Below are 12,091 nucleotides of genomic sequence, written 5' to 3' on the forward strand. Positions count from 1 at the left end.
GTTTTGGGTCCTGGTGTTGCCCAAAAAAGTTTTGGGGTCTCGGCATTGTCACCAGAATTTGTGGGGTTCCAACATTGTCCCCAAAAGTTTTGGGGTCCTGAGGTTGTCCCCAAAGATTTTGGGGTCCTGGCGTTGTCCGCAGGGTGTCCCCAAAGGTGGAGGGGACACACAGGGGACACAGCCCCCCCCCCCCCCCAGGACTGTCCCCACCCAGCTGGCACCAGGATGAGCCAGAATTCAGGATTTGGGACTTCAGGATTTGGGATTTTGGGGTTCCGGGACCATTCCCGGCCGATGGAATCCTCGCTCCGCCATATAAACTCATTCATTAACGCCAATTAAAGACGTTTCCTACAACCCTGGAGGTCTGGAATGAGCCAGGATTCGAGATTTCAGGATTTGGGATTTCAGGATTTGGGGATTCAGGATTTCAGGATTTGGAATTCCGGGACCATTCCCTGCTGACGGAATCCTCGCTCCGCCATATAAACCCATTAATTAATGCCAATTAAAGACATTTCCTACAATCCCAGGAGTCTGGATTTGGGATCTGGCAGAAAAACTGGAACTGGGGAGATCAAACCCACCCCAAAATTAGGGAACATTCCATAAAAGTCCTGAAATTGGGATTTTTTTGGGGGGAAAATTGGGGATTTCAGAGGTTCTGCTTCAGTTTGGGATTTTTTTGGGGGAATAAATCCCACTGGCAAGAGCTGGAGCGGCGGGATGGGGGGATTTGGGATTTGAGGGGGGTTTGGGTTTCTCTTCCCAAGGTTTGGGGGGATTTGGGATTTCTCTTCCTAAACAGAGAGATTTGGGATTTCCTTCCTGAAGTGGAGAGATTTGGGATTTCTCTCCCAAGATTTGTGGGGTTTTGGGTTTTCTTTTCCCAAGCTGGGAGGGATTTGGGATTTCCCCTCCAAAACTGGGAGGGTTTTTGGGATTTCCCCTCCCAAATTTAGGGGAATTTTGGCCTTCCCATTTCATCCCGACCCCAAATGAAAATCAACAATTACACTTCATTTATTACAAAACAATTAAAATATTACACAATTCCCACAGTTCCCACCAATTCCCTGTGAAATATTTTGGGATTTGTGTCCCCCCCAAAAACAAGACCCTGAAAAGGTTTTTTTTTTGTCCCCCAAACCCCAATTTGGGACCCCCAAAACCCCTTTAAGGCAGCCAGGGGAGTGCAAACCCCATAAAAAACCCTATTTACAACCAGGGGAAGGCACTGGGGGGTCCCAAAGAGTGTGGGGGTCATTTGGGGACATTTTGGGGTGGGGGGAGGTCACACCAACAGCTGCCACCAGCCCCCCCCACCCTTGGCACCGGGGAGGGCTCAGAACGAGGAATTTTGGGGTTTTTAAACACAAAAAAAAAAGGCACAAAAGTCTTTGGAGGGGGTCGGGGGTTTTTTTTGGGGTGTCCCCCCTAAAAATGTCCCTTTTTTTGGGGCGCTGGCTGTGGGGTCAGCCCCGGAGTTTGTCGTAGTCGCTCACCATCCGTTTGATGTGGAAGAGTTTGTTCCGGAGCGTTTTGGATTCCCGCTTCTTGTCCTGGTACTCGGGGCTCTGGGAACGCATTTGGGGACGCTTAGGGGACGTTTGGGGACACGGGGGGATGTCCCCAAAGAGGGGCGAGACCCCAGAAGATCAGCCCCGAAAACTCACCCGCTTCAGGTCCTTGAGGTGGTTGTACTCCTCGGCCAGGGCCTGCGGGGACAGCGGGGTCAGGGACAGGGACAGGGGGGACAGGGGGGACAGGGACAGGGGACAGGGGACAGGGGGGACAGGGACAGAGGGGTCAGGGACAGAGGGGACAGGGGGGATAGGGGGGACAGGGACAGGGACAGGGGACAGGGACAGGGAGGACAGCGGGGTCAGGGACAGGGACAGGGGACGGGGGGACAGGGACAGGGACAGAGGGGTCAGGGACAGGGGGGACAGGGGGGATAGGGGGGACAGGGACAGGGACAGGGACAGGGGACAGGGGGGACAGGGGGGACAGGGACAGGGGGGACAGGGACAGGGACAGGGGACAGGGACAGCGGGGTCAGGGACAGGGGGGACAGGGGGGACAGGGACAGGGGCAGGGACAGGGGGGACAGGGACAGGGACAGGGGACAGGGACAGCAGGGTCAGGGACAGGGGGGACAGGGGGGACAGGGACAGGGGCAGGGACAGGGGGGACAGGGACAGGGACAGGGGACAGGGACAGCAGGGTCAGGGACAGGGGGGACAGGGGGGACAGGGACAGGGGCAGGGACAGGGGACAGGGACAGTGGGGTCAGGGACAGGGACAGGGGGGACAGCGGGGTCAGGGACAGGGACAGGGGGGATAGGGGGGACAGGGACAGGGGATGGGGGGATAGGGGGGACAGGGGCAGGGACAGGGGACAGGGACAGAGGGGACAGCGGGGTCAGGGACAGGGACAGGGGGGACAGGGACAGGGGACAGGGACAGGGACGACAGCAGGGACAGGGACAGGGGACAGGGACAGGGGGACAGGGGCAGGGACAGGGACAGGGGACAGGGACAGGGACAGGGGACAGGGACAGAGGGGACAGCGGGGTCAGGGACAGGGGGGACAGGGACAGGGGACAGGGGACAGGGACAGAGGGGACAGGGGGGACAGGGGCAGGGACAGAGGGGACAGCGGGGTCAGGGACAGGGACAGGGACAGGGGCAGGGACAGGGGACAGGGACAGGGACGACGGGGGGACAGGGACAGGGGACAGGGACAGGGGGGACAGCGGGGTCAGGGACAGGGGACAGGGACAGGGGACAGAGTGGGGACAGGGGTCCCAGGGGACAGGGACATGGAAGGGACAGGGGGGACAGAGCAGGGATAATGCAGGGAGGAATGGGGGGAAATAGGGGAAAAATGGGGGAGGAAGGAAGGGGACAGGGAGGGGACAGGGAGGGGAGAAATAAGGTGAGAATTAAGGGGGGAATAGGGGTCAAAAAGAAGGAAAAGGGGGCAAAAAGGTTTGAAAAAGGGGAGAAAAGGGGCAAAAAGTGTGAAAAGGGGTGAAAAGGATGAAAAATGGAGAAAAGGATGAAAAAGGAGTGGAAAAGGGTGAAAGAGGGTGAAAAGGGTAAAAAGGGGTGAAAAGGGGCAAAAAGGGGTGAAAAGGGGCAAAAAGGGGCAAAAAGGGGCCAAAGGGGCGGGCCGGGGGCAGCGGGGGGGTCACACCTGGTACTGGGCGCTGTCCTCGGGCACCTGGTCCAGCTGTGCTGCCAGCTGTGCCAGCCGCTCGTTGACCCCGTCCATGTGGGCACAGAGCTCCTTGTAGCGCCGCAGCTCCGCCCCGAAATCGGCCTTGTAGCGCTGGCGGGCGCCCGGGGAGCTGATCGGGGGGTACAGCCTGCGGGGACGCGGGGACGTCACCGGGGACACGGGGACACGGGGACGCTGGGGACGCTGGATATGGGATACAGGGACATGGGGACACTGGATATGGGACACAGGGACATGGGGACACTGGATATGGGACACAGGGACATGGGGACGCTGGGGACGCTGGATATGGGACACAGGGACATGGGGACGCTGGGGACGCTGGATATGGGACACAGGGACATGGGGACGCTGGGGACGCTGGATATGGGACACAGGGACATGGGGACACGGGGACACTGGATATGGGACACAGGGACATGGGGACGCTGGGGACGCTGGATATGGGACACAGGGACATGGGGACACGGGGATGCTGGGGACGCTGGATATGGGACACAGGGACATGGGGACGCTGGGGACGCTGGATATGGAACACGGGGACATGGCGACACTGGGGACATTGGGGACATTGGGGATAATGGGGACACTGGGGACGCTGGATATGGGACATGGGGACACTGGGGACATTGGGGATAATGGGGACACTGGGGACACTGGGGACACTGGATATGGGACACTGGGACATGGGGACACTGGGGACACTGGGGACATTAGGGATAATGCGGATGCTGGGGACACTGGGGACACTGGGGATGCTGGATATGGGACATGGGGACACTGGGGACATGGGGACACTGGATATGGGACACAGGGACATGGGGACGCTGGGGACACTGGGGACACTGGGGACACTGGATATGGGACATGGGGACACTGGGGACATCAGGGACATTGGATATGGGACACGGGGACATGGGTACACTGGGGACACTGGAGACACTGGGGACATGGGGACACTGGGGACACTGGGGACATGGGGATATTGGGGACATGGGGACACTGGGGACATGGGGATATTGGGGACACTGGGGACGCTGGGCATGGCGCTGTCGGATATGGCACACGGGGATGTGGCACGCGGGCACGCCGCGAGCCCCACTGTCCCCAGGTGTCACCTGTGCCACTGCTCGCGGTCGCGCTCGTCGCCGGACTCGGCGGCCGTGGTGGGGTCGGTGTCGTACTGGGAGCACTGGGAGCACTGGGAGCCCTCGCGCTCGGGCTGGCGCCGGCCCCGGCGGCGCCCGCGGCGGGCGGGGGGCTTGGTGGGGGGAGGGGCAGCGTCCTGCTCCTCCGGGCCCGAGGGGGGGTCCTCGGGGGGGTCACTGCGGGGACACGGGGACATCGGACACGGGGACACGGCCCTGGGGGTGCACGGGGGGGGTCTCCCCTTTCCCGGCCCCTCAAACCCTTCCCCACCCTCTCCCGACCCCTCCCCATATTTCCTGACCCCCCCATCCTTTTCCCAACCCCTCCCACATTTCCCTCTCTCTTCCGCCCCTTCCCCAAATTTCCCACCCTTTTCCTCTCTTTTCTCCCCCTTCCCCACCCCTTTTCCCTGACCCCTCCCCAAATTCCCCATCCTTCCAATCTTTTCCCGACCTCTCCCCAAATTCCCCACCTATTTCCTCCTTTTCCTTCCCTTCCCCACCCCTCTCCCGACCCCTCCCCATATTTCCCGACACCTCTCCATCCTTTTCCAGACCCCTCCTCACCTTTCCCTCACTCTTCCGCCCCTTCCCCATTTTTTCCACGCCTTTCCCGACCCCTCCCCAAATTTTCCACCCTTTTCCTCCTTTTCCTTCCCTTCCCGACCCCTCCCCCACATTTCCCTCCCTCTTTCGCCCCTTCCCCACTTTTTCCACCCCTCTCCCGACCTCTCCCTATATTCCCCACCCCTTTTTCCGCCCCCTCCCCAGATTTCCCACCCCTCCAATCTTTTCCCGACCCCTCCCCAAATTCCCCACCCCTTTCCTCCCCTTCCCCACCCCTCTCCCGATCCCTCCAAACCTTTCCCTCCCTCTTCTGTCCCTTCCCCACTTTTCCCACCCCTCTCCGGACCCCTCCCCAAATTCCCCACCCCTTTCCCCCCTTCCCCTCCCGCTGCCGCCCCCTCCCCACCTTTTCCAGCCCTTCTGGGGGGGGTCGCTGTACGAGGGGGGGCTGTAGGGTGGCGCCGGCCCGGGGGTCCCGCCCTTCTCCGAGTACGCGACCGTGGCGGCCTCGTCCGGAACGCTCGTCCCGCCCGACACGTTCTTCACCTGGAGAACGGGTTGGGATTTGGGATTTCGGGGGGGAAAACTCAGCTGGGATAAAGGAGAAATGCCCCGAGAAAATTCCCTGAGAATTGCCCCGAAATTCCCGGAGAAATCCCTGAAAATTACCTGAGAATTGCCTGAGAAATCCCAGAAAATTCCCTGAAAATCCACCAAGAAATCCCCAAGAATTCCCTGAAAATGCACCGATAAATCCCCGAGAATCCCACAAGAAATCCCTGAAAGTTCCCTGAGAAATCCCGCAGAAAATCCACGGAAACCAGGGGTTGTTGTCTCACCCGGAGCCCCCCAAATCCTCCAGGGACATCCCCAAAAAGCCCCAAACCCAGAAACCCCAAAAACTCCAAAACCCCCAAAACGACAAAGCTCCAGAACCAAAAAAACCCAAAACCCAGAAACCAAGAAACCCCAAACACAGGAACCCCAAAAAAACCCAAAACCCAGAAACCCCAAACACAGGAACCCCAAAAAAACCCAAAAGCCCCAAAACCCCCAAAGCCCAAAAACCCCCAAATCCCCGTGGAGAGACAGCGACAAAGGGACAAAGGGACAAAGGGACAAAGGCACAGAGCTCGGGGTTGGTGACACCCTCAAGGTGACGCCCCCAGAGGTTTGGGGTGGCCCCACAGAGGGACAAGGGACATCCGGCTGTCCCCTGTCCCCTTCCTTCCGGCCCTTTGTGGGTTGTTTGTGCCGGACGCCGGTCCCCGCCGGCTTGGTGGCCTTGGGGACATCCGGCCGGACACGCCACTTCCAGCCCTGTCCCCTCGCGGGGGCCGCCAGGTGTGTCCCCAAGCCGTGGTGGCGTTTGGGGACACAGATGTCCCCAAAGGGGCTGACACCCCGAAAGCGGGGGGAAGGTGGCAGGCGGGGGTGGCACCTGTGGGTGGCACCCCGGGGTGGCACCGTGTCCCCAAAGGGACAGGAAATGCTCGGCCAGGGAGGGACTTTGAGCAAATAAACCCGAAAGGGATCAAAACAAATGAAGCGAAACCACAATAAAAAAAGAAAATAAATAAAATGGAATCACAATGAAACCAAATAAAAACAGACACGGGGAGCGCGGCCAGGAAACGGGACCAGAGTGGTGGCACGGGGACAGGGATGGGGACGCAGGGGACAGGGATGGGGACAGGGATGGGGACAGGGATGGGGACAGGAAATGGGGACAGGGACAGGGATGGGGACAGGGATGGAGACAGGGACAGGGATGGGGACAGGGGACAGGGATGGGGACAGGAAATGGGGACAGGGACAGGGATGGGGACAGGTACAGGGGACAAGGAAGGGGTTGGTGACAGGGAAATGGGCAGGGGACAGGGATGGGGACACAGGGGACGGGGATGGGGACACAGGGGATTGGGATGGGGACAGGGATGGGGACACAAGGGACAGGGATGGGGACACAAGGGACAGGGGACAGGGATGAGGACACAGGGGACAGGAAATGGGGACAGGGATGGGGACAGGTACAGGGGACAAGGAAGGGGTTGGCGACAGGGAAAGGGGCAGGGGACAGGGACAGGGATGGGGACACAGCAGACTGGGATGTGGACAGGGATAGGGACAGGGATGGGGACACAGGGGACAGGAACAGGAGTGTCCCCAAAGCCTCTGTCCCCACCCTTCCCACGGGAACGCTGTGACATTCCCACCCCGCCCCCAGCTCGTGCCGGGCCAGCCCAGCAGGTGACACATCCCGGGCCACGCTGGCGACACCGGGATGTCCCCAAGGTCCCCATCCAGGTGCCACCACTCCGGGTTTTCCCGGTGCCACCTCCCGGTTAATCATTGGCCAGACCGAAACCGCGCGCGGTGGCCCCGCGGTGTCACCTGGCAGTGTCCCCAAGCCCTCTTGGAGTCCCCACACTCCCCCCCGAAGTCCCCACACGGAGTCCCCAAACCCCTCCTGGTGTCCCCAAACTCTCTTGGGGTCTCTACACAATCCTGGTGTCCCCAGATTCCCCCCTGAATTCCCCAAAATGCCCCCTAAAATCCCTAAATTCTCCTGAAGTCCCCTCCTGGTGTCCCCACATCCCCCCTGAAGTCCTCAACCCCCCCCCTAAAGTCCCCAGATTCACCTAAACCCCCTCCCGGGTGTCCCCAAATCCCCTAAATCCCCCAAACCCCTCCCCTTGCTCCCATCCCAAATCTGGGAATTTCCAACCCCGCTGGAAAAGGGCCGGGAAGGATCCCCTGGATCCCACTCCCAACATCCCCAAAACTCCCCAAAATCCCCAAAATCCCGAAACTCCCCGAAACCCCAGAACTCCCCGAAATCCCCAAGCTCCCGGCACTCACCCACTCCTCCACGTCGGGCCCCTCGGGGCCGGCGGGGACGCGGTCCCAGTAAATGTTGTGTTTTCCATATTTCCAGATCTTGCTGCGGGTTTTGTGCGCGAAGAGGCAGATGAGGCACAGCAGGAGCACGATCAGGAACCCGCAGGCGATGGCCACGGCCTGCGGGAATGCGGGAATGCGGGAATTCCGGGAATTCCGGCACTGCCGCTCTCATCCCGGGAACCCCTGCAGTGCGGGATGAGCCCGATCCCAAAGATTCTCTCTGTGCTTCCCGAATCCCAAACGTTCCCGAATCCCAAACCTTTCCCTGTCCTTCCCAAACCCCACACCTTTCCTCTCCTTCCCAAATCTCGAATTTGGGATTTGTGAAGTTTTGGGATTCAGAAAGGACAGGAAATTTTTGGGATTCGGGAAGGTTTGGGATTTGGGAAGGACGGGGATTTGAGAAGGACAAGGAAGATTTGGGATTCGGGAAGGTTTGGGATTAAGGAAGGTTTGGGATTTGGGAAGGAGAGGAAATGTTTGGGGTTTGGGAAGGACGGGCAGGATTTGGGGGCTCCCGGTGCCAGCCCCGGGCACTCCCGGGCCCCCATCCCGTGCCGGCCCCATCCCGTGCCAGTCCCGGGCGGCCCCGGGCGCTCCCGGTCCCACCGGCCGGGCTGGAAGCGCCGCATTCCAGTTCCAGCCCCGGCGGGGGGAGCGGCCCCGGCGGGCCCGGCCTGGCCAGGGACCGGACCGGGACCGGGACCGGGATCGGGATCGGGACCGAGACCGGGATCGGGACTGGAACCAGGATTGGGATCAGGGCCGGGACTGGGACTGGGACTGGGACTGGGACCGGGACCGGGACCGGAACCAGGATCGAGATCGGGACCGGGATCGGGATTGGGACCGGGATCGGGACCGGGATCGGGACCCCGGGAATGATTTGGGATCGCTGCAGTTTGGGGCTGGCGCGGGGAAGAGCGGGGGTGGGGGACAGGTGAGCGAGGGGGCGGGGCTGATTCCTGACTCCCAGATTTTTCTCTGTCCTTCCCAAATCCCAAACCTTCCCAAACCCCAAACCTTCCCAAATCCACACCTTTCTGTGGGGGTCCTTCCCTCACCCCCTGGGGGTCCCTCCCTCGGTCCATCCCTCATCTCCTGCTGGTCCTTCCCTCATCTTCTGGGGGTCCTGCCCTTCCCTCCCGGTGATCCCTGTCCCCCCCTTGGTGGTCCCCATCCTCTCCCAGTAGTCCCCATCTTCCAGTGGTCTCCTGTCTCTTGGTGGTCCCCTGTCCCCTCCCAGTAGTCCCTGTCCCCTCCTGGTGGTCCCTGTGCCCCCCACCGTAGTCTCCGTCCCCCGGTGGTCCCCATTCCCTCCAGGTAGTCCCCATCCCCTCCCGGTGGTCCCCATTCCCTCCAGGTAGTCCCCATCCCTTCCTGGCGGTCCCCATTCCCTCCAGGTAGTCCTCATCCCCTCGTGGTAGTCCCCATCCCCTCGTGGTGGTCCCAGTCCCCTCCCGGTGGCCCCGGTCCCGGTGGCCCTGCTCACCTCCTGCGGGTCCACGGTGCAGTAGTGGTACAGGTACTGGTTGAGCACGGCGCCCCCGGCGTACACCTGGCTGCACATGGCCAGCAGCGGGCTGTAGTAGTAGCCACCGCTCATCTGCGCCTGCGGGTTGACCCCTACCACGTAGACGATGCTGGCCACCAGCATGACCAGGGCCAGCACGGCGCACACCACGATGACCACCAGGTAGAAGCGGCGCGACCGCGAACTGCTGGACTTGCTCAGGCTGGCCACCAAGAGCCCCAGCTGGGCCAGGAAGCAGAGCACGGCCATGGCGATCATGAAGCCGTTGGCCGCCCGCGGGTTGGTGACGCCGCCGTAGTAGCCACCGTAGCCGTAGCCGTAGTTGACCCCGCTGCCGTAGTAGCCCGAGCCGTAGAAGCCGCCCAGGCCGCTGCCCAGCACGCCGCCGTAGCCGTAGCCGTAGCCGTAGTCCCAGGCCAGCGTGGAGGCCACGCAGGCGAACACGGCCACGCAGAGCAGCAGCACGACGGCCGCCAGCAGCCGCACCAGCCCCGGCGGCGACCACAACCGGTAGAAATGCTGAGGGGCGTCCTCCACGTAGTAGGAGCCCGGCGGCGGCGAGCGGGCCCCGAAATCGTAGCCGTAGTCGCCCGCGGGTGGCCCGTAGGAGGCGGCGGGGGGCGGCCCGTAGCCGCTGGCGGGGCTGTCGTAGGGTTTCTTGGTGAACATCCCTGCAGGGGACGGCGACAAAGCCACTCGCGGCGGGTTCTGTCACCGGCGGCGGTGGCAGGGGAAGGACTTTGGTCCCTTTGTCACCGTCGCCACCCAGCCGGAGTGGGAGTCGGAGTCGCCGCGGTTTGTGCGGGGAAACTGAGGCAAGGAGTCGCCACCCAGAGTCGGAGTCTCCAAAGAAGCTTGGAGAACCCACCCCAAAAAAAAAAAAAAAAAAAAACCACCAAACCAAAACAAAACAAAACCACACCAAAATAACCCAAAAAACCGTGGGAAGCCTCCCCCAGAAGAACCTGGAGAGACCCCCACAAAAAAAATCTTGGAGACCCCACAAAAAAATATTGGAGACCTCCCCAAAAAAATCCCTTGGAGATCCCACAAAAAACACCTGGAAAACCTGCCCCAAGAATGTCTCGGACACCCCTTCCAAAAAAGCCTTGGAGAACGCCCAAAAAAACCCTTGGAGACCCCAGAAACAAATTCGGATACCCACCCCCCCCAAAAAAGGAAACCTGGAGAACCCCCCCAAAAAACCTTGGGGACGCCACAGAAATCTTGGAGACGTCACAGAGGTTTCGTGGGGAAACTGAGGCACGGAGTCGCCGCGGGTTTACGTGGGGAAACTGAGGCACGGTGAGTCACCGGCCGGTGCCACCCCAGCCACGCCGGGCTCTCGGTGTCACCTCCCTGTCCCTTCCCAACGCCCCGGAGGCGGCAGGGAATTAATCGGGATTGCTGGAATTCCCGAATGGGAAGCGGGGGCCCCGCGCTGGCCCTAAGCTGCTCCGGCCGGATTAAAAATCGAAATAATCGCAATCAAAATCAAAATCGTTACAAATAACCATCATTCCGGAGGCCGCGTGAGGCAGAGCCACGGGGAGAGCGGCTGGAAAATTTGGGTGGGGTGGGGGGGGGTCTTAAAATCTGCAAAATTCACGTGGGGACCCCCCCGGGCCACGCAGAGACCCCAAAAACCCCAAATCCCCGCGGGAAACGCGAATTCCCGCGGGAAACCCAAAGCGGGCACCGGGGCTCGGTGGGACCCCCGCGAGGGCCGGGGGGGCGTTTTGGGGGTGCCCAAGGGTCCCGGTTCCCGATCCCGTCGATCCCCAGTGCCCCGGTCCCGGTTGGATCCCGCGGTTTGACCCCACCGGGGATCCCCGGGACGCCACCGGGACCCGCAGCGGCGACCGGAGAGCGAGGGCGCCGGTGGCGGCGGGGACGGGGCCGGGGGCTCGGGGGTCCCTGCCCCCCGTGGGGACACGGCAGGAGCCGCGGGGTCGGGGACGGCTCCGGTACCGGGGGAAGCACGGAGGGGACTTCGGCAGTGTCGGGGAGCCCGGTACCGGTGCGGACCCCGGTGCGGACCCCGGTGCCGCTCTGGAATCCCGTGGCCGGTACCGCTGTGGACCCGGTGGGGACCCGGTACCGCCCGGGAATCCGGTACCGGCGGGAACCCGGGTGCCGGTGAGGACCCGGTACCAATCTAGAACCCCGTAGCCGGTCCCGGTGCGGCCCGCGGTACCGGAGAGAAGCCCGGCGGAGTCCCCGGCGCCTCGGCGAAGAACGAACCCCGCCGTGCGCAGCGGGGAGCGGAGACCCCCGGCGCTCCCTCCCGTTCCGGTACCGCCCTCTCCCCGCGCTGCCGGTGCCGGTACCGGTGCTGGGGGTTCCCGGTACCGCGGAGCCGCTCACCTGCCGCCTCCTCCGCCGCTTTGTTCACCTTAAAATGGCAGCCGGGAGCGGCGGAGGCGGCGGCGGCGGCGGCGCTGCGGAACCGGCCCCGGGTCCCGCCCCCGGGGAGGGCGGGGGGGCAGCACCGGGCACGGAGGGGTTAAAAGGGGGGAGGGGCAGCACCGGGAGGAGCCCCCGGGGGAGGTTTGGGGGGAAGGGTGGAAATGGGGGGGACAAAAGGGGAAATTGGGGACAGGAGCGTCCCCAAAGGGCAGGGGGGGCAGCTCCGGGTCGGACCGCCCCCCCCCCCCAAAAAAAAAAAAACCTGGAGACCTTTTTGTATTA

At 62.2% G+C, this 12,091-nt stretch overlaps 1 protein-coding gene across 2 annotated transcripts; it reads right to left on the reverse strand.

Moving 5' to 3' along the window:
- Window positions 1–999: 999 nt before the first annotated feature.
- Window positions 1,000–11,840, reverse strand: OCLN (occludin). 2 transcript variants are annotated; one of them, XM_068173932.1, is made up of 8 exons: window positions 11,768–11,840; window positions 9,359–10,071; window positions 7,825–7,983; window positions 5,369–5,508; window positions 4,366–4,572; window positions 3,203–3,374; window positions 1,677–1,718; window positions 1,000–1,577 (listed from the first exon to the last, which is right to left on the reverse strand). In XM_068173932.1, the coding sequence occupies exons 2-8, from the start codon at window positions 10,067–10,069 to the stop codon at window positions 1,476–1,478; spliced, it is 1,533 nt and encodes a 510-aa protein (XP_068030033.1). In that variant the 5' UTR covers window positions 10,070–10,071; window positions 11,768–11,840; the 3' UTR covers window positions 1,000–1,475. The 2 variants fall into 2 exon arrangements, with proteins under 2 accessions (XP_068030033.1, XP_068030034.1); XM_068173933.1 differs by lacking the exon at window positions 7,825–7,983.
- Window positions 11,841–12,091: the final 251 nt, after the last annotated feature.

This window comes from Anomalospiza imberbis, chromosome 27, assembly GCF_031753505.1.
Source record: "Anomalospiza imberbis isolate Cuckoo-Finch-1a 21T00152 chromosome 27, ASM3175350v1, whole genome shotgun sequence".
NCBI lineage: Eukaryota > Metazoa > Chordata > Aves > Passeriformes > Viduidae > Anomalospiza > Anomalospiza imberbis.

Coding starts and splice junctions, on each gene's coding strand:
- OCLN (XM_068173932.1), bottom strand. CDS start 10,069: ATGTTCACCAAGAAACCCTACGACAGCCCCGCCAGCGGCTACGGGCCG. Junction 3,375..4,365: donor GACCGCGAGCAGTGGCACAG/GTGACACCTGGG, acceptor GCGTCCCCGCAG/GCTGTACCCCCCGATCAGCT. Junction 1,719..3,202: donor AGGACAGCGCCCAGTACCAG/GTGTGACCCCCC, acceptor CTGTCCCCGCAG/GCCCTGGCCGAGGAGTACAA.